At 44.6% G+C, this 20835-nt stretch overlaps 2 protein-coding genes across 11 annotated transcripts in view; one reads left to right on the top strand and one right to left on the bottom strand.

Moving 5' to 3' along the window:
- Nucleotides 1-7683, top strand: part of LOC116989285 (transducin-like enhancer protein 1) — a 191049-nt gene extending 183366 nt beyond the window's left edge. For all 3 annotated transcript variants that reach the window (XM_033046509.1, XM_033046508.1, XM_033046507.1), the window contains 2 exons: nucleotides 2691-2767; nucleotides 5889-7683. In XM_033046509.1, the coding sequence (XP_032902400.1) occupies nucleotides 2691-2767; nucleotides 5889-5996 (185 nt within the window). In that variant the 3' untranslated portion in view covers nucleotides 5997-7683. The remainder of the gene's footprint in view (nucleotides 1-2690; nucleotides 2768-5888) is intronic.
- A 10144-nt stretch (nucleotides 7684-17827) lies between these two features.
- LOC116989284 (transducin-like enhancer protein 4) overlaps nucleotides 17828-20835 on the bottom strand; it is a 222479-nt gene continuing 219471 nt past the window's right edge. For all 8 annotated transcript variants that reach the window (XM_033046498.1, XM_033046501.1, XM_033046499.1 and 5 more), the window contains 2 exons: nucleotides 20560-20636; nucleotides 17828-19438 (listed from right to left, as the gene is read on the bottom strand). In XM_033046498.1, coding sequence (XP_032902389.1) covers nucleotides 19331-19438; nucleotides 20560-20636 — 185 coding nt within the window. In that variant the 3' untranslated portion in view covers nucleotides 17828-19330. The remainder of the gene's footprint in view (nucleotides 19439-20559; nucleotides 20637-20835) is intronic.

Genomic DNA, 20835 nt, shown 5'->3' with positions numbered 1-20835 from the left:
AACTCAAATAAATGTACAAAATGTGATAAAATAATAAATTAATAATCAGTAACTCTGTGTAACTGGACTATAGTAGCACAAAACCCGAGTCCACCGTGCAACAAAAACATAATCCACAGTGGATCATGTGTAAGTAGGAACTGCATACACCAAAGATAGTCACTAAATGCTGGAGTAACACAGCGGGTCAGGCAGCATCTCTGGAGAAAAGGAATAGGTGACGTTTTGGTTCGAGACCCTTCATCAGACTGACCCGCTGAGACTCCAGCATTTTGTGTCTCCCTTCATAGATCATAGTTGCGGAGGTGTTGGGCAGTGTTCTACAGGCTGATGGTTGCTGAGAAGAAGCTGTTCTTGCACCCTTGGTTATGGTTATCAGGCACCTGTACCTTCTTCCCAATGGTAGCAGCGAGATGAGAGTGTGGTGTGCGTCTTTGATAATATCCTTTGCACCATTTTTGAGGCAACACCTCCTATGCCTGCCGGCTACTGATTTTTGTGAAATTGGGTTTGGGGGAAAAAATGTCGGAAGTGATTGGGGTGTTAGGTGGTGGTGACGTCGAGCCCCTACTGTGTGGATCAGGCAGATGGACTAGAGTCATAGGGCCCACCTTGCCCACACCGACCAACATGTCCCATCTACTCTGGTCCCACCTACCTGCGTTTGGCCCTTATCCCTCTAAACCTGTCATATCCATCTACCGGTCTAAATGTTTAATAAACATTGTGATAGTACCTGCCTCAACTCCCTCCTCCGGCAGCTCGTTCCATACACCCACCACCCTTTGTATGAAACAATCATCCCTCGGGTTCCCATTCCATCTTTCCCCCCTCACCTTAAACCTGTCCTCTGGTTCTTGATTCCCCTACTCTGGGCAAGAGACTCTGCGTTTACTCAATCTATTCCCCTGATGATTTTGTACACTTCTATAAATTCACACCTTATCCACTGTGCTCCAAGGAATAGAGTCCGAGCCTGGTCGATTACTCCTTATAATTCAGGCCCTTGAGTTCTGGCAACATCCTCGTAAATCTTTTCTGCGCCCTTTCCAGATTGACAACAACTTTCCTATAATTTGGTGCCCAAAATGGATATAATACTCTAAATGTGGCCTGATCAACGCCTTATATAACTGCAACATGACCCCCCCCCCCCTCCCCAACATCTACACTCAAAACTGAGTGACTGATGAAGGGCAAGGTTCCATAGCCTTTTTGACCACCCTACTTACCTGAGAAGGTAATGTGAAGTGGACAGATATCAGTGGTTACTGAGGAAGGCAAGTCCTGAGATTTCTCCTAACACAACCAGCCATGATCAGTGCATCATCACAGATGATGTCAGGTATGTCAGGGAGGATTTTCCTGAACTTCTACAGGTGTACAGGAGAGAACATATTGACTGGTTGCATCATGGCCTGGTTCGTCATCTTGAATGCCTCAGTGCGAAGAAGACTGCAAAACGTTGTGACCACTGCCCAGTCGATCACCGGCTCTGACCTCCCCAAACATCAAAGAGATTTATTGGAGTCGCTGCCTCAAAAAGGCAGCCAGCATCATCGGAGACCCACACCATCCTGGCCACACACTCATTTCACCCCTGCCATCAGGAAGAAAGTACAGGAGCCTGAAAACTGTAATGTCCAGGTTCAGGAACAGCTTCTTCTCTACAGCCATCAGGCTATTAAACACTACAACCTCAAATAAGCTCTGAACTACATAGACTATTATTGTTATAATTGCACTATTATTGGGTTTTTTTGTGAGTACATATGTACGTGTGTGTGTATATATGTAGATATATGTGTATATATGTATATATATATTTGATCTTTATATATATGTGACCGATAAGTATGTAAGTACACACACACACACACACTGAACTATTTTTTTTCTCGATTATTATATTATTTACAGTGTACTATGTTTACATATTCTGTGGTGCTGCTGCAAGTAAGAATGCCATTGTTCTATCTGGGACATATGACAATCAAACACTCTTGACTCTCGTGATGCATCATCAAACTCAAACAGCGACTGGCTTTCTAGTGGGCCTGTCCCATTTAGGCAATTTTTTAGGAGAGAGCCGGCGACTAGGCTGTTGCTACACGGTAACCGGGGTGTCGCCTGTATGGCCGTGAGTAGTCTCCTCAGTCGCCCAAAGAGTCGCAGCGTTTATCTGGTGCTTTTTTGAAATCCGCTGGATTTTGAAATGTTCAAAACTTTTCGACGCCAGTCGGCGACTGTGAGCTTGTCGTAGCTTGTCTTCTCCTGACGTAGGTGCTGTCGAAGCTTGTCGCCAGGATGGAGTAGCTTGTCGCCAGGTGACGTAGGTTGTCGCCGGTGCTGACTACGGTGAATTCCATTGTTCTAGTCGCCGGCAGTCGCCTAAAATATCGTCTAAGTGGGACAGGCCCATTAGTCCAGTCGCCGGTTTTTCGGCGACCTGCTACGACTATGACAATCGCTGGCAGTTGCCTAAAAAAATCGGCAAGTGGGACAGGCCCTGAATACTACTTGAATATAGAACATAGAACGGTGCAGCACAGGAACAGGCACCTCGGCCCACAATGTCCACGCCCAACATGATGCCGTTAAATTGCTCTCCTCTGCCTGCCCCTGGAACCTTAGGCCAAGCCTCATATCAGAGCTAACCCATTCATGCACTGACTCTGTCTCTTCCACAGGTAAATGGTTTGTAAGCACTGGAAAAGACAACTTGCTGAATGCATGGAGAGTACCGTATGGAGCAAGTATATTCCAGGTAGGAAACAAAAACCACAGTGCATTACAGTTGTATTTTTAAGCTTTTTTAGGTATCTATTTGGGTCAGTATGCCTTGGTTAAAATGGTAGTTAATTGATCCATATTAAGTTACTGAAAAGTATTTCGGAGTAAAGAGTCCCTCAATAATATCTGGGCATTACTTGTAAACGGTTTGACCATTAGATTTGTGTCGTGGTTGCTCTGTGTGTTATTTGGTTTAATGCATCTTTCCACTGTATTCTGCCGAGGTTTATTTTATTTGTGCTCACCATTATTCAAACCTTCCACCACCGCCACCCTCTTCCCATCTCCTGGTTTGAAAGCTCTTTGATATCTGGCTTTATTTTAGATTTGCAAAAGAGAGACAAATTACTCTGCTTTCTACCTGGTTTTTAAAGTTCCTCCTTCAATAGACAATAGACAATAGGTGCAGTAGTAGGCCATTTGGCACTTTGAGCCATTCAATGTGATCATGGCTGATCATCCCTGTTCCTGCCTGTACCCCGTTCAAAACCCAAGTTCAGTTTAGTTTAGAGAAACAGCGTGGAACCAAGCCCTTCAGCCCACCGAGTCCACACCGACCCCCCGTACACTAGTGGTATCCTACACCCTTGGGACAATTTACAGAAGCCAATTAACTTACAAACCCGGAAGTCTTTAGAATGTGGGAGGAAACCAAAGCACCTGCAGAAACCCACGTGGTTACTGAGAGAATGTACAAACCAGGCGCGTGCCGTCAGGGGAGGCGAGGTAGGCAGCGCTTACCCTGACTAAAATTATAAAATGGTCATTATTAAATATAAATAGTAAAGGCACGGAAGAATTATGTCTACCTAAGAGATCGATCTCTTGGGATAATTCTCCGTGCCTTTCATCCTCAGTACATGTAACACGCGAAAGTCTGTGCAGCTCACGTGCCGTCGACGCTGCTTCAAGCCTTCAATGACAACGGTCTATAAAGGCAGCTGAAATTCTGCCTTTGCACCATGAACTGCGTACTGAGTATGCGCAGCATCGTACTGCACATGTACAGCGCAAGTTTCTTGGCGGGTTTTTCAAACATGGGTTGTCATTATCTTAAGAGTATCTTAAGAAACAATGAGGGAAGAATGGAGTTCGTGTACAAATAATGTGGTACGTACATTTCTTTGAGCTACCGTATTTCCCGGCAATGAAGACTCTATTTTTTTACCCTAAATAAGGCCCGACAATTTACCTGCATCTTGGAGGCCAAAGGCTACATTGTTAGCCAAGATAGATAGGCTTGGGCCAAATCACTTTAAAACTTTGGGGGACACAATGAGGCCAATGGCAACCTACGGCCCGGATCGTAACCCGAACTCAAGCGAACCCAAGCGAGCCGACCTGGGAACTGCAGCCATTGGCGGGACACGCAGCCCGTCCTGCGTGTTACAGCCTGACCTGGTACAAGCGAGCTGACCTGTGCGCTACAGCCAGTCCCGTGGCATGCAGCCGACATGGGAACTGCAGACATTCCCGGGGCAACGCAGCCGACCTGGGGCACGCAGCCGACCTGGGCGCTACAGCCAGTCCCGCGGCACGCGGGCTTTGGAGGTGTGTGACGGTTGTCAAATCAAGTGAGAATAACAGAGAGAACTGCTGCATTGTCAACAGAAGCGCACAAAAGCAGTTAGCATTAGTTTTTAAATTCTCGTTATCCCTATTTTTGACCTGGCTCGGAGACTAGACAGTGAGGGGGACCAGCTCGAGAGCAAAGATCATAGAGCGGAGTGGACCAGCGGGCGATGGAGAACAGGACAGCAGGCGGTGGAACTTACTCCTGTGTCAGCACAAGTAACCTCAATTGGCCCATTGAACTAGTATTGTCATGCAATAAGATCACAACTGATTCAACTTGTCCCGGTGTGCTCCCGTTTTTCCCACCATCTCTGCATGTTGAAATCTCCCATAATAATGGATGGGATTTATATAGCGCCTTTCTAATACTCAAGGCGCTTAAATAACCGTAGCATTACCTTTACTACATGCCAATTTTAACTCCTGATTTAACTTGGACCCTATATCCAGGCTACTGTTTGGGGTCCTGTAGATAAGTCCCAGTAGAATCTCTTTACCCTTAGTTCTATCCATACATTAAGAGATAAGGATTTTGAAGCCAAATTACTTTATAAAAGTCGAATGACTGCCTACCCTGAGTAATTGCTCACGGCACGTGCCTGGTACAAACTCCATACAGATAGCACCCATAGTGTGGATGGAATACAGCTCTCTGGTGCTGTGAGGCAGCAACTCTACCAGGTTCACACTATGCCACTTTCAGTATATAGATTAGCGGATCCAGTGACTGAATGTAGTACCGTTGCCCACTTGCCCAACAGTGTTTCAGTTAGTTTGAACTTCACTCTTATTTAGTCATTCCATTCTCACTTAGGCATTCTTGATTCAATTATGAAGTGAGGGGAGAGGCAGGGAGATGACGTCGTCATGTTTTTTGCTCCGATCGATGGGTATAATTGCCCTCCCGTGACCTGTATTGAAAGAGGAGAATGGATAAGTAGTTGTTGAAGGTTACAAGCATACTGTCTTTCAGTTGAACAAAAAGCTTGATGCTTCGTGTCCAGTTTTACAAGCAAAATGTTTAACTGGGAAATACCAAGGAGTCTCTCATCACTGTCCAGAATCGGAATAGGATAAAGATGTGCGGGTTTGTAGTTTAATTGTAAATTGCCCCTAATATGTGTGTTGGGAGTGGACGAGAAAGTGGGATAACATAGAACTAGGGTCGGTGTGGACTCGATGGGCCGAAGGGCCTGTTTCTATGCAGCATCTCCAAACTGCACAAGGTGATCCTCACAGAGTCGTTTCGTGAGATTCCTTACCTGAGCTCAGACTTGGCAAAGTGGCTGAGGAAGGTTTGGTTTAGGATATAAGGGGGATGCAAAGGTGATTTGCACCTGAGAGACGTTCTCCACAGATAGGTGCCAATGCCTTCATGAATGGCAAGATCGCTGTTCAGATAGATCCTGCCACTCGATTGAAATACACTTTTAAATACTGTGTTCCGCTGTAACGTTTGAATGCATCCATTGTTACAACTCGGGGCTGGTGGTCATTTTCTTTCTTTCTTTTCTTTCCAGTCCAAAGAGTCATCGTCTGTGCTATGCTGTGATATCTCGGTGGACGACCAATATGTTGTCACTGGCTCAGGGGACAAGAAAGCCACAGTGTATGAAGTCATTTACTGAGAATTCAATCCTTCACCGGGAGAGGAGGGGACGGGACAGGGCGAGGTTCTTCAGCCGAGACCTTCATTCCGGATCAGTTTAACTACATTTCCCAAGGAGCACATCCAACAGAACCTCCACCCTCGTTGGAAGACTGTCTCGTTTGACCTTGACTTGGTTGTTGAAATTTAACCTGGACTCACTTCAACAAGAGAGGACTTCTGGGTTGACCAAAGTGACAGATTCTCATCGGTAGAGGCAGGTTTGTTCACCTCCGCACCCCGACTAACTCCATAATCAATGCTAAAGTTTAGGGTAACACACTCTTTGTACAATTTATTTTACTTCTCTGTTCTGTTTGCTGGATTCATTTGTGAGGGGAAATATTCTGTATGGTTACCATGATGCAAGACCTTGCTGCCTGTGGATCTTGACCAGTTGGGAGGCACATGGAACTTTGACCTGTTTTTCTTCACGTTGAGCTTTTCAACCGCACTTATGAAAATGCATCTTTTTATATTGTGCTGTTCATTAAGTAGAACAGTGTGAACGTTGACACCTTAGCTTGCTCTCCTCTTTCCCAATCTCCCTCAGTCCACCCATAAACTAGCGTTTGTGGGGAAGCAGTTCAGACGTCAACATAGGAGTCGCCAGCCCTGATGTTTTGGGTTCTGTTTCCACTTGCCTGTATGGGCATCTTGGGTTTTCACTTGTGGGGGGTTATGCGCTTGTGAATCACTGCATATAAATCACACACATGCCAAGCACGTACACCACTAGGCTGCCATACGGTGCCAGAAATAGATATAAGTGCGTTATACCGAAAATCGGAGAGCGTAAATTAACCTTCGGTAGCAATTGGACAAACGCTCATTCCAATTATTCTAAAAAAAACACGTAAATGACGCTGGTGCAAACCGTGAGGTGCCTGTCAAGATTTCTTTCAAGGTTTATCATTGATTAATGCTATTGTCCATCGCGTGGCTATTTCCCTGCTTTGGCAAGGATCCTCCACTGCCATAGAGATTAACGTATCTAAGTGGAGGTGCAGTGGGAGCTTTCAGAACCTTAAGGGAGATGTTCAGGCAAGACAGGAGGAGAGCACAAGGATCCCATCTCAATGCGTTGTAACGAAACAGGTTGTTTTTAGGAAATGGAAGAGTGAGCTGCCGAGTCATCTGTTTCATTCACCGGGGGGGGGGGGGGGTACAGCGCACGTGGGCACGTCTCGTGAACAGATCGCGGCTGGTTGCAGTCAACAGGTCGAAGCAACTTGTGCCAGTTGACTTGAAGAGTGGCTCCACCTCCAACTACGCTTAAATATTGCAACTTACTTGAAAGCTTGGACCATGCAATCTCACTGTTTTATTTATGAAGTCTATAGGAAAACATCGTCAAGCACAGCTTATATTGGCAAAGAGCTCCACACACTTTTTATTCAAATCTTTTGGTTATTTTGATATTTGGATTAATTTTCCTTGCAAATGTTGTAATTAGACGGCTGTTTACAATGGAAGAAATATCTTGCCCGGTTAACACCTGGGCAGCAAAGTAATTTGATCTTTATTTCTAATTCACAACAGGGACTCATAGTGTTGGTCAGATGTGCTATGTGGAGAAATTTGTTATCATAGTTACCATTTTATCCTGTTGTCTATTTTCTCCTCTTTCACCATCCGTAACATTAAAAGCAATAATTGTAAAGGTACTCATTGGTTTCTCTTCCTTGATGTGTGGTTCCTTGCCCATTGGTTTCCTGCTAGTACTTGTCTAACACAGCCATTCTTTTGGGCGCCAGAATGGGGTCCTCCCGTTCATTATCTGGCCAGAGAGGGCGCCACTTGCAAGCATGTGTCCCGACCCAAAACATCGTCTCTCCATTCAGAGGTTACCAGACCCCTTGAGTTCTTCCAGCCTTTTGGTTTTTGCTCCAGATGCCAGCATCAGCCATTTCTTGCGTCCCCACGCTCCTGTCTACGCCTGACAGCTAGACAAGAACTCTTTCCAATAAAACTTGTTGATGAGTGATCAAGAAAAGTTATTTACCGCAGTCCTGACCACCTCTTGCCATGAACTCTTTAGAAAGTCATGAGGCCAACTTTGGTGGCCCTGGATAGCTCATTCATAGAGCAAAAGTCAAATTGGGTTCTTAAGACTGTTACCAATGTGGTTTTTGTTGGTTTTTACGGTAGATTTGTTCGATGACATTTTTCTGACAATCTGTTTACTTCAAAACCACTTGAGACATATACACACTAACACAGCACATTTTCTCTTAGAGGTGGAGGGTTCCTAGAGGTGATTCCATCAACCTTGTTACATCTCGTTTCCATGAACTCTTTGTGCTTTTCCCAAATGGCCCAAAATAAAGGACTGTTGGGGGCGGCACTGTGGTAGAGTTGCTTCCTTTCAGCGCCAGAGACCCGGGTTCGATCCTGACTACGGGTGCTGTCCATACAGAGTTTATGTGTTCTCCCACTGACTGCGTGGGTTTTGCACCGGGGCCTCTGATCTTCTCCCACACTCCATACACAAACAGGTTTGTAGGTTCATTGGCTTTAGGTAAAAATTGTAAATTGTCCCTAGTGCACAGTGTGGGTTGATGTGCGGGGATTGTCGGTTGGCGCGGACTTGGTGGGCCGAAGGGCTTGTTTCTGCGCCGGATCTCTAAACTAAACTGTAGGCCATTGTGTAATTATGTACCTGACCTTTTTAGGGAAGGCAATTAAGCTTCAGTCAGAAGGAGTGGAGCCTCGGGCTTAAAATGTTGTGAATGGTTAAGTTCTATCTTGTTATCTCCATGATCGGAGAAAGCTGTTGAATGCTACATGTGGTGGAGCAAAAACCAAATAAATTATCAATCCTATTTGACCGATTCACCATCTGGAAGTCTGCTACGCCATTCTAATCCGTACTCCAGATGTCTTTAACAGACACAAAGTGCTGGAGTAACTCAGCAGGTCAGGCCGCATCTCTTTATCAGCTTTCTCCCTCTTACTACAATCGGTCTGATGAAGGATCCTGACCCGAAACTGTCACCTATCCATGTTCTCCACAGATGCCACCTGACCCACTGAGAAACTCCAGCACTTTGTGTCCGTTTGCACAAACCAGCATCTGCAGTTCCTTCTTTCTACTCCAGATGATGACCTTGTAGGTTTTGATCAGAACCCTCCCCCTCGTGGCCAAATATTCACGTATTGACCTTGGTACAATGGAATTAGAAGAGTCAAACTGGTTGTGAAGGTGAACTGCAGTGTGTTCAGGTCCTCGGAGCCTATTATGCTTTATGGATCTGCTATGAAAGAAAGGTTGTGTACAATTTTTTTTGTTGCCTTCGTTTATTAAAATGAATGACTGTAAACATATAGATTGCCCTAGTTGTATATTTGGTTTGGATGGTAACTGTGCCTCTACCTTCCTCCTGGAAGAAATGAATCAATTGCTAAATTCTTCATTGACCCCCAGGTATTTTTGTCGGCCAATATGATGATTTGTAATGTCCAAAATCCTTCCATGTTTCATGCTTTCCCATCCCAGTTAGGGATGAATTTGTAGTTTATGCCTTTCAAATCCCAATAAACTATTTTGTATGTGATGTCTGTACTTTGTGTCCTCTTAAGTAAATTTCTCGTGTATTAACCATGAGCATGTTGACCCGGAAAACAAAATTGCAGCTGACTAACACGAGTTGTGTGGTCCTCCCAGCCTGAAACTGTGCTGCGACGTGTGGGTTGGAAGTGGTTCTGTGGTAAGTGAAGTTGTAAGTATATCTTGAGGGTTGACACAAAATGCTGGAGTAACTCAGGCAGCATCTCTGGAAAGACGGGATGGGTGACGTTTTGGGTCGAGACGCTTCTTTAGTCTTGAGAGTCAAGGGAGAGGGAGACATAGAGATATGGGAAGGGTGAGGTGTGAAAACACCGATCAAAGGGGACGACGATAACGGAAATGTAGAGTGGTCCATTGTTAGCTCTGGGGAAGGTGACAACGAGGTACACAATCAATAATATTAAATCAGGAGGACAGTGAAACTAGTCAGTGAACTAGGATGGGGCGAGAGGGAAAGCAAGGGTTACTTGGAATTAGAGAGATCAATATTAATGATTTAATTATAATGATATAAGAATAAGTATATCTTATTCTTTCCAACTTCTGAACTTCTTTCGAATTTTCCAGGTCGACTTCCTCTTCTGAAGGTGTGGAAGCTGTTAAAGCCTGAGTTAAGGGCCTGTTCCACTTTCATGACCTAATTCACGACCTCTGCCGAGTTTGCCCTCGACATCCTCGCAGCATGGTCGTGATGCTAGTCGTAGACACTCAAGGCATCAAGTAGGTCGGGGCGTTTTCCTAGCCTGATGAAAAATGTCCACGAGTAAAAAAGGTCATGAATTAGGTCGTCAAAGTGGGACAGGGCCTTAACGTTCTGAGCGTGCGCTGCGTTATTGGGGATGAGCCATTGAACGGAGGCGCTTGGCTTGCTAAAATATTGCCAACTGGTTGAATTATCGAAGGTAGACAAAAGTGCTGGAGAAACTCAGCGGGTGCAGCAGCATCTATGGAGCGAAGGAAATAGGCAACGTTTCGGGACGAAACGTTGCCTATTTCCTTCGCTCCATAGATGCTGCTGCACCCGCTGAGTTTCTCCAGCACTTTTGTCTACCTTCGATTTTCCAGCATCTGCAGTTCCTTCTTAAACTAATGGTTAAATTATCATCTGGAACAGAAGTTAAAAACAGAAAATGTCAGAAAGTCTCTGTGCGAAAGAGGTCTTGATCTGAAAAGTTAGCGGTTTCTCTTCCCGCAGATGCTGCCTGCCCCGTTGATGGTTTCCAGCGTTACGTTTTTTAGGTTTCCAGCAGCTGCAGTGATTTGATTATATTATCCGAGTCGGTAGGTTTTGACTTTTAAAGTCCCACCTCGGGAACTTGAACTGCTACGGCAGTGCCGCCTCTCTGAGTGAAGTGTGTGCAATGCTACTATAAAAATGGTTTAGGATAGAATTAGTGTGAACAAGTGATTGATGGTCAGCATTGGACTCGGTGGGCCGAAGGGCCTGTTTCCATGCTGTATCTCTAAACTAAACTGTTCACTTGCACCTCCTCCACTGTATCCGTTGTTCAAGATCTGGACTCTTATACATCGGCGAGACCAAACCTAGACTGGGCGATCGTTTTGCTGAACAGTCCGCTGATCATTTTGCTTAACCTACCTGAACTCCCGGTTGCCAAACACTCTAATTCTCCTTCCCATTCCCACACTGACCTTTCTGTCTCCTCCATTGTAAGAGTGAGGCTAAATGCAAATTGGAGGAACGGCATCTCATATTTTGCTTGCCCAGTGGTATGAATATTGATTTCTCTAACTTCAAGTAACCCCGGCATTCCCTCTCTCTCTCTATCCCACCCCCACCCAAGTCGCACCAGCTTCTCGTTTTCACCTAGCAATGGCTATCATCTTTACTTTTTTGCATTTCTTTTATTCATTGGTCTTTATCTGTCTATATCTCTTGTTTCTCTTTTCCCCGACCAGTCTGGAGAAGGGTCTCGACACCGAAACGTCACCCATTCCTTCTCTCCAGAGATGCTGCCTGTTCCTCCAGCTTTTTGTGTCTATCTTTGGTTTAAACCAGAAGTTCCTTCCTACATGGAACTGAGGCCCTTTCCTCTCTTGGTTGAAAGGAAACGATTGCAGACTAAGTTTCCATAAAGAGTCGGGGGGGGGAGGGGGTTGGTTCTGGGGGAGAAGGAAGGATTATCCCTCTTTGGCTCAACATCACTTAATCAGACTGCCTGTGCATTGGCAGCTTTGTGGAAGCTTCCTATGAACAAGTTGACTGGGTGTTTCCTTCATTACAACACAGATTGGCACTTCAAAGCTACTTTATTGGGGCACAAAGGCACATCCTGATAGGAACACAGGAGTTATATAAATGCAAATCTTTCTTTTAAGTAGGACACAATGATCCCATGGCACTATTTGAAGAGCAACAGTTCATGCAAGTGAGCCCTCAACTGGTGGCATGAAAGTAGGTTAACCTTCGATTTATCTCTTAGTTTGTGTCTCGCTGGATTAAAAATCACCCACATGGTGGAAAAAGTAGTTCATTGATTATATGGTGCTGTGACAGATAAACCTACTCACTCAACACTGGCCACATTTAAACTATAAGAATCTCAATGTAATGCCAGTAAGGAAGAGGAATGTTCTTCATTCATTTACTAGCAATTATGAACGTGTATCAGCATCATCTCTTGCGATCATGACCACGGGTGCTTGTCCGTACGTTCTCCACGTGAACCGCGTGGGTTTTCTCCGAGATCTTCGGTTTCCTCCCGCACTCCAAAGACGTACAGGTTTGTAGGTTAATTGGCTTGGTGTAAATGTAAAATGATCCCTAGTGTGTATAGGGCAGTGTTAAATGTGCGGGGATCGCTGGTCAGTACGGACATAGTGGGCCAAAGGGCTTGTTTCCACGCTGTATCTCTAAACTTTAATTGCAAAATCTTGTTCATTCTTAAGCAATCCATTCGCAACACTGCCAGTGTAGTCAGCTTAGCTGGTTATATTGTATGTTTAGTGCTTCTCTTCAACACTGAATTTCTAGTTTTCTCTGTATAGCAGCAACTACTTTGTCCAAAGGGGTGGGACGGAAGAGAAAGTTTCCGAGTCTTTTTTCTTTAAAAGTAGCTGTATTGTATTTGAAGGTTGCAGTCGGTAAACTTCTGTTCAGGGCATGGTGCAGGTGATGGAGATTCCTTTCTTGATACTAGAACTGCCCTGAAAGACCGATTGTTCCTGCCTGCTCCTGCCCCACAGAACCCATCAAATAACTTGATTCCATCTTGCAGTCCCTTCCCATCGAAATCTGAGACACCGAACATGACTTCAATTTCGAGGCCCCCACTGTTTAGTTTGGAGATATAGTGTAAAGCAGGCCCTTCAGCCCACATTGATCCCAGTGGACAAGACACAAAATGGGAAGGCAATTAAGCTTCAGTCAGAAGGAGTGGAGCCTCGGGCTTAAAATGTTGTGAATGGTTAAGTTCTATCTTGTTATCTCCATGATCGGAGAAAGCTGTTGAATGCTACATGTGGTGGAGCAAAAACCAAATAAATTATCAATCCTATTTGACCGATTCACCATCTGGAAGTCTGCTACGCCATTCTAATCCGTACTCCAGATGTCTTTGACAGACACAAAGTGCTGGAGTAACTCAGCAGGTCAGGCCGCATCTCTTTATCAGCTTTCTCCCTCTTACTACAATCGGTCTGATGAAGGATCCTGACCCGAAACTGTCACCTATCCATGTTCTCCACAGATGCCACCTGACCCACTGAGAAACTCCAGCACTTTGTGTCCGTTTGCACAAACCAGCATCTGCAGTTCCTTCTTTCTACTCCAGATGATGACCTTGTAGGTTTTGATCAGAACCCTCCCCCTCGTGGCCAAATATTCACGTATTGACCTTGGTACAATGGAATTAGAAGAGTCAAACTGGTTGTGAAGGTGAACTGCAGTGTGTTCAGGTCCTCGGAGCCTATTATGCTTTATGGATCTGCTATGAAAGAAAGGTTGTGTACAATTTTTTTTGTTGCCTTCGTTTATTAAAATGAATGACTGTAAACATATAGATTGCCCTAGTTGTATATTTGGTTTGGATGGTAACTGTGCCTCTACCTTCCTCCTGGAAGAAATGAATCAATTGCTAAATTCTTCATTGACCCCCAGGTATTTTTGTCGGCCAATATGATGATTTGTAATGTCCAAAATCCTTCCATGTTTCATGCTTTCCCATCCCAGTTAGGGATGAATTTGTAGTTTATGCCTTTCAAATCCCAATAAACTATTTTGTATGTGATGTCTGTACTTTGTGTCCTCTTAAGTAAATTTCTCGTGTATTAACCATGAGCATGTTGACCCGGAAAACAAAATTGCAGCTGACTAACACGAGTCGTGTGGTCCTCCCAGCCTGAAACTGTGCTGCGACGTGTGGGTTGGAAGTGGTTCTGTGGTAAGTGGAAGTTGTAAGTATATCTTGAGGGTTGACACAAAATGCTGGAGTAACTCAGCGGGACTCAGGCAGCATCTCTGGAAAGACGGGATGGGTGACGTTTTGGGTCGAGACGCTTCTTCAGTGTTGAGAGTCAGGGGAGAGGGAGACATAGAGATATGGGAAGGGTGAGGTGTGAAAACACCGATCAAAGGGGACGACGATAACGGAAATGTAGAGTGTCCATTGTTAGCTCTGGGGAAGGTGACAACGAGGTACACAATCAGTAATGTTAAATCAGGAGGACAGTGAAACTAGTCAGTGAACTAGGATGGGGCGAGAGGGAAAGCAAGGGTTACTTGGAATTAGAGAGATCAATATTAATGATTTAATTATAATGACCAGGTTCGACTTCCTCTTCTGAAGGTGTGGAAGCTGTTAAAGCCTGAGTTAAGGGCCTGTTCCACTTTCATGACCTAATTCACGACCTCTGCCGAGTTTGCCCTTGACATCCTCGCAGCATGGTCGTGATGTTAGTCGTAGACACTCAAGGCATCAAGTGGGTCGGGGCGTTTTCCTAGCCTGATGAAAAATGTCCACGAGTAAAAAAGGTCATGAATTAGGTCGTCAAAGTGGGACAGGGCCTTAACGTTCTGAGCGAGCGCTGCGTTATTGGGGATGAGCCATTGAACGGAGGCGCTTGGCTTGCTAAAATATTGCCAACTGGGGTTGAATTATCGAAGGTAGACAAAAGTGCTGGAGAAACTCAGCGGGTGCAGCAGCATCTATGGAGCGAAGGAAATAGGCAACGTTTCGGGCCGAAACGTTGCCTATTTCCTTCGCTCCATAGATGCTGCTGCACCCGCTGAGTTTCTCCAGCACTTTTGTCTACCTTCGATTTTCCAGCATCTGCAGTTCCTTCTTAAACAAGTGGTTGAATTATCATCTGGAACAGAAGTTAAAAACAGAAAATGTCAGAAAGTCTCTGTGCCAAAGAGGTCTTGATCTGAAAAGTTAGCAGTTTCTCTTCCCGCAGATGCTGCCTGCCCCGTTGATGGTTTCCAGCGTTACGTTTTTTAGGTTTCCAGCAGCAGCAGTGATTTGATTATATTATCCGAGTCGGTAGGTTTTGACTTTAAAGTCCCACCTCGGGAACTTGAACTGCTACGGCAGTGCCTCTCTGAGTGAAGTGTGTGCAATGCTACTATAAAAATGGTTTAGGATAGAATTAGTGTGAACAAGTGATTGATGGTCAGCATTGGACTCGGTGGGCCGAAGGGCCTGTTTCCATGCTGTATCTCTAAACTAAACTGTTCACTTGCACCTCCTCCACCCTCATCTACTGTATCCGTTGTTCAAGATCTGGACTCTTATACATCGGCGAGACCAAACCTAGACTGGGTGATCATTTTGCTGAACAGTCCGCTGATCATTTTGCTTAACCTACCTGATCTCCCGGTTGCCAAACACTCTAATTCTCCTTCCCATTCCCACACTGACCTTTCTGTCTCCTCCATTGTAAGAGTGAGGCTAAATGCAAATTGGAGGAACAGCATCTCATATTTTGCTTGCCCAGTGGTATGAATATTGATTTCTCTAACTTCAAGTAACCCCGGCATTCCCTCTCTCTCTCTATCCCACCCCCATCCAAGTCGCACCAGCTTCTCGTTTTCACCTAGCAATGGCCTGTTTCCTTTATAATCGTTACTTTTTTGCATTTCTTTTATTCATTGGTCTTTATCTGTCTATATCTCTTGTTTCTCTTTTCCCCTGACCAGCCTGGAGAAGGGTCTCGACACCGAAACGTCACCCATTCCTTGTCTCCAGAGATGCTGCCTGTTCCTCCAGCTTTTTGTGTCTATCTTTGGTTTAAACCAGAAGTTCCTTCCTACATGGAACTGAGGCCCTTTCCTCTCTTGGTTGAAAGGAAACGATTGCAGACTAAGTTTCCATAAAGAGTCGGGGGGGGAGGGGGTTGGTTCTGGGGGAGAAGGAAGGATTATCCCTCTTTGAACAAGTTGACTGGGTGTTTCCTTCATTACAACACAGATTGGCACTTCAAAGCTACTTTATTGGGGCACAAAGGCACATCCTGATAGGAACACAGGAGTTCTTTTAAGTAGGACACAATGATCCCATGGCACTATTTGAAGAGCAACAGTTCATGCAAGTGAGCCCTCAACTGGGGGCATGAAAGTAGGTTAACCTTTGATTTATCTCTTAGTTTGTGTCTCGCTGGATTAAAAATCACCCACATGGTGGAAAAAGTAGTTCATTGATTATATGGTGCTGTGACAGATAAACCTACTCACTCAACACTGGCCACATTTAAACTATAAGAATCTCAATGTAATGCCAGTAAGGAAGAGGAATGTTCTTCATTCATTTACTAGCAATTATGAACGTGTATCAGCATCATCTCTTGCGATCATGGCCACGGGTGCTGGTCCGTACGTTCTCCACGTGAACCGCGTGGGTTTTCTCCGAGATCTTCGGTTTCCTCCCGCACTCCAAAGACGTACAGGTTTGTAGGTTAATTGGCTTGGTGTAAATGTAAAATTATCCCTAGTGTGTATAGGGCAGTGTTAAATGTGCGGGGATCGCTGGTCAGGTACGGACATAGTGGGCCAAAGGGCTTGTTTCCACGCTGTATCTCTAAACTTTAATTGCAAAATCTTGTTCATTCTTAAGCAATCCATTCGCAACACTGCCAGTGTAGTCAGCTTAGCTGGTTATATTGTATGTTTAGTGCTTCTCTTCAACACTGAATTTCTAGTTTTCTCTGTACAGCAGCAACTACTTTGTCCAAAGGGGTGGGATGGAAGAGAAGGTTTCCGAGTCTTTTTTCTTTAAAAGTAGCTGTATTGTATTTGAAGGTTGCAGTCGGTACACTTCTGTTTGGTGCAGGTGATGGAGATTCCTTTCTTGATACTAGAACTGCCCTGGCAGACCGATTGTTCCTGCCTGCTCCTGCCCCACAGAACCCATCAAATAACTTGATTCCATCTTGCAGTCCCTTCCCATCGAAATCTGAGACACCGAACATGACTTCAATTTCGAGGCCCCCACTGTTTAGTTTGGAGATATAGTGTAGAAGCAGGCCCTTCAGCCCACATTGATCCCAGTGGACAAGACACAAAATGGTGGAGTGCCACAGCGAGACAGGCAGCATGGGTGACATTTCGGATCGAGACCCGAAACGTCGCCCATTCCTTCTATCCAGAGATGCTGCCTGTCACGCTGAGGTACTCCAGCACTCTGTATCTATCTTTGGTGTAAACCAGCATCTGCAGTTCCTTCCTACTCAAATTGACTTGAGTGTTATTGTAGAGCGGACATCAATTTAACCAACTGCACGGTTCAGTAATATCCAGAAAGTGGCCCATTTCTGAACTGACTGGTTGATTGTCTCAACTTCTATAGGTGCTACGACAAATTTAATCTGTTTAGTGCAGGGGTTCCCAACCTTTTTCCATCCCGTTTACCCCTGGTAACTTTAATAGCACATAACAATGTTATTTCACTTATTTATGAACAACTAATGATGAACGTATACCAGGACCAAACACAGTCAGTCAATGAGAAAAAATATGTACAAATCCAGAATCAACAAATTTACCCCAGGTTGGGAACCCTTGGTTTAGCGGCATAGAGTCTTACAGCGTTGAAACGGGCCCTTCGGCCCAACTTGCCCGCTCGTCCCACCTGCCTACATTTGACTCATATCCCTCTAAACCACTTATCCATGCACCTGTTTATATGTTTCTTAAATCAGCAACATTAATATTTTTCACCCGTAGTTCTGGCTTTTCCCGTTCAGTCGTCGGACGCTCATAGATCCATTATTGTGCAGAGACGTACGTGTTTAATTGGCTAGTTTATTTACTATACAGCATGGTTCTACAGTCAGTCACTTACAGAGGCCTGTACAAAAGAAAAGCTTGTTCTAGAAATGCACATTTGGGTGCATGTATTTTTTATAGAAGCTGCAATATAGTATAGTACATCACATGTTCAGTCTCTCCATTCACCTTTCGCTAATCTCTGAATCAGTACTCACCGATCCTTTCCTCTGCCAGCTCGATACAAGTGTGTATGCATGTGTTATGGGGCCTTTTGTTGCCGGTCGGTGCATTGATGCTGCTGCACCAATGCTCTTGTATTTGCTCACAAGGAACAAGACCCAGCATCGTAAAACGACTTGCATTCACCAACGTTCCTACTTTCCGTGAGGAGATGGTTTGAAAATTAGTTTGGGGGGGGGTTGCAAGATGCAGCGTGGAAACTGACCCAATGACCCATCGATCACCCCCTCACAGCAGTTCTATGCTATCCCACTCCTCACACACCAGGGGCAATTTAGAGAGACCAATCAACCTACAAACCCAATAGTCTTTGGGATGCGGGAGGGAAACCCACGTGGAGAACGTGAAAACTCCACACAGACAGCAGCTGAGGTCAGGCAGCTGCGTTAGCCTGCCGGGCTTGTGGCATGACCCTTAGCATTTGACAATGCTGGTTAAGAAGTTGGTAATGAAAGGCATCCTTCCTTTCAGTGGGGAACAAGGGACCAGGTGAATAATTACATCAATGGTTGAAGCTGTAAGTGTAGAATTAATTGCCTTCGCACTTAAGGAGGGCACTAACACCATTAACCATTCAAGTCGTCTCGGGAGTCTCAGCCACCTGCGCTTACCCCAAATCATTTTCCATCTGGTGCCTTTCCAATTGCCTTTGACTGCTTCCACTGCCAGTGAATTGTTGAACTCGAAGCAGCACAGTCTGCCTCAAGTTCCATCCTGAACGGTGACTGCTTTACAAATGTGATCACAGGATGAGCTAAAAGTTCACCAGAAACTTCTATCTCCTGTGGTAAAGAACTGTAGAAGTAGTGCCTTGCGTAAGAGTTAGTGACACTAATTAGACAGGACATGAAGAGTAGGGTTAGAGATGGGTCTTAGACAATAGCATTCTAAACTTCATGTAGACACTACTGTTTAAATCATAAAGTAGTTCTGCACAGTGCATTTGTCCCCAAGACATTGTTGGACAATTAAATACAAGAGGAGTCCCGCTTTCCAAAGGTAAAGACAGTATGAAGGACTTCATTAATGAATGATCATCTGTGGCTGCAACGCCTATTGCAAATTCTGTTCAGAAATATGTACACTTTCCCCAATGACAGTTTTACTAATGTTGCCTAACTATCCGAAGATTTCACTCTATAGTATATTGCAGCTTTTAACAGTACAAATGCAGTCTGCTTTGGCAGTAGCTGTCGATGACCTGTCCCTCATTAAATCCAATGTCCACTAACAGCTCAGTGTCCCTTTAGGTTTCTTGCTTTGTAAAGGTGGCCGTTCAGTAAATCACCTCGTAGACCGTCGCCTTCTTGTCTCCCGAGCCAGTAACAATGTACTTGTCGTCCACTGAAATGTCGCAGCTCAGCACGGAAGATGACTCCTTCGACTTGTGGGAAAAGCAAAACACACAGAATATGGTCTCAGTTACTGAGTTGAGGAAAAACATCCTAAGCATATTCACATCTTTTGCAGATACAAGAATCTGCAGCAGCTGGAAGCTTGAGTAAAAAAAACAGTGCTAGAGGAACTTGGCTGCATGTGTGAAGAGACTGTTTTATTCAGTTTACTGTTATTATTGGCACCGTGAAAAGCTTTTGTGTTGCATGCCATCCAGTCAACATGAAGACTTTACATGATTGGAGACTTTTGGACTATCTTGCACTAAAGGGAATAACGTTTAGAGCCAAATAAAGCCGAGTAAAGTCTGATTAAAGATAGTCCGAAGGTCTCCAATGGGGTAGATGGTAGGTCAGGAATGCTGTCTAGTTGGTGATGGAATATTTGGGGACATTTACCATGGCCAATGACCCCAATACATGTTGGGGAGGAATCTGCAGCTCTTGGAGGAAATCCAGTGGACACAGGTAGAATACGCAAACTCCTCACACAGAGACGTGTTAGAAGCCGGTACAGTGAGACAAACACCTCTACTAGCTGCACAACCAGACCACACGAGTGTGTAAAGCCATGCATGTATGCACATACCGACATATGCATAAACACACAAACACCTACGTGCATGCATATATATACACACATACACATCTAATCATGTGTGTAACTATGAGCATGTATACATAAACACACATATACCAATGTACACATTCACATATACACAAACACATACTGACATACCTACAGATATATATCCACCCATACGTAAACGCACGCATACATACACATTCATGCCCTCACATGCCTACACGCGCATACATATGCATCCTCTTAGACATACCTATATGCACATATACATAGCTTCCTATCTACACAAATATATAGATACATGCACCTGCATGTAGACATAGTGTATGCATACACTGACACACATATGTTTACACTTACATACAGATATATATATATATATTAATGCACAGACATATGTGTGTTTGTATGAATGTGTGTGCATGTACACATACACATTTGTACATACATACTCACACACAGGCAAGTGTAAGTGTATGTATGTGCTCTGTCCTTATATAGATGTGAGTAAGAGTCAATCAATACCTGGAATATACTGGCTCCATAGGGAGTCCTCCATGCATTCAGCAGGTTGTCCTTGCCAGTACTCACAAACCATTTACCTGAAAAACAAAAGAAAACATAACTGAAACCATGATATTATTTTTGACAGTTTTTCCTCCATACTAAATTGATCTGGAAGCTAGAACAATGGTTTGGTCACCGAAGCAACATAAGTACTTTGAAGGATCCCAACCCAAACATCACTTGTCCATATTCTCCAGAGATGCTGCCTGACCCGCCCAGTTACTCCAGCACTTT

The sequence above is a fragment of the Amblyraja radiata genome, chromosome 29 (genome assembly GCF_010909765.2).
Source record: "Amblyraja radiata isolate CabotCenter1 chromosome 29, sAmbRad1.1.pri, whole genome shotgun sequence".
Taxonomy (NCBI): Eukaryota; Metazoa; Chordata; class Chondrichthyes; order Rajiformes; family Rajidae; genus Amblyraja; species Amblyraja radiata.
This window is presented reverse-complemented; position numbering and strand designations above follow the sequence as displayed.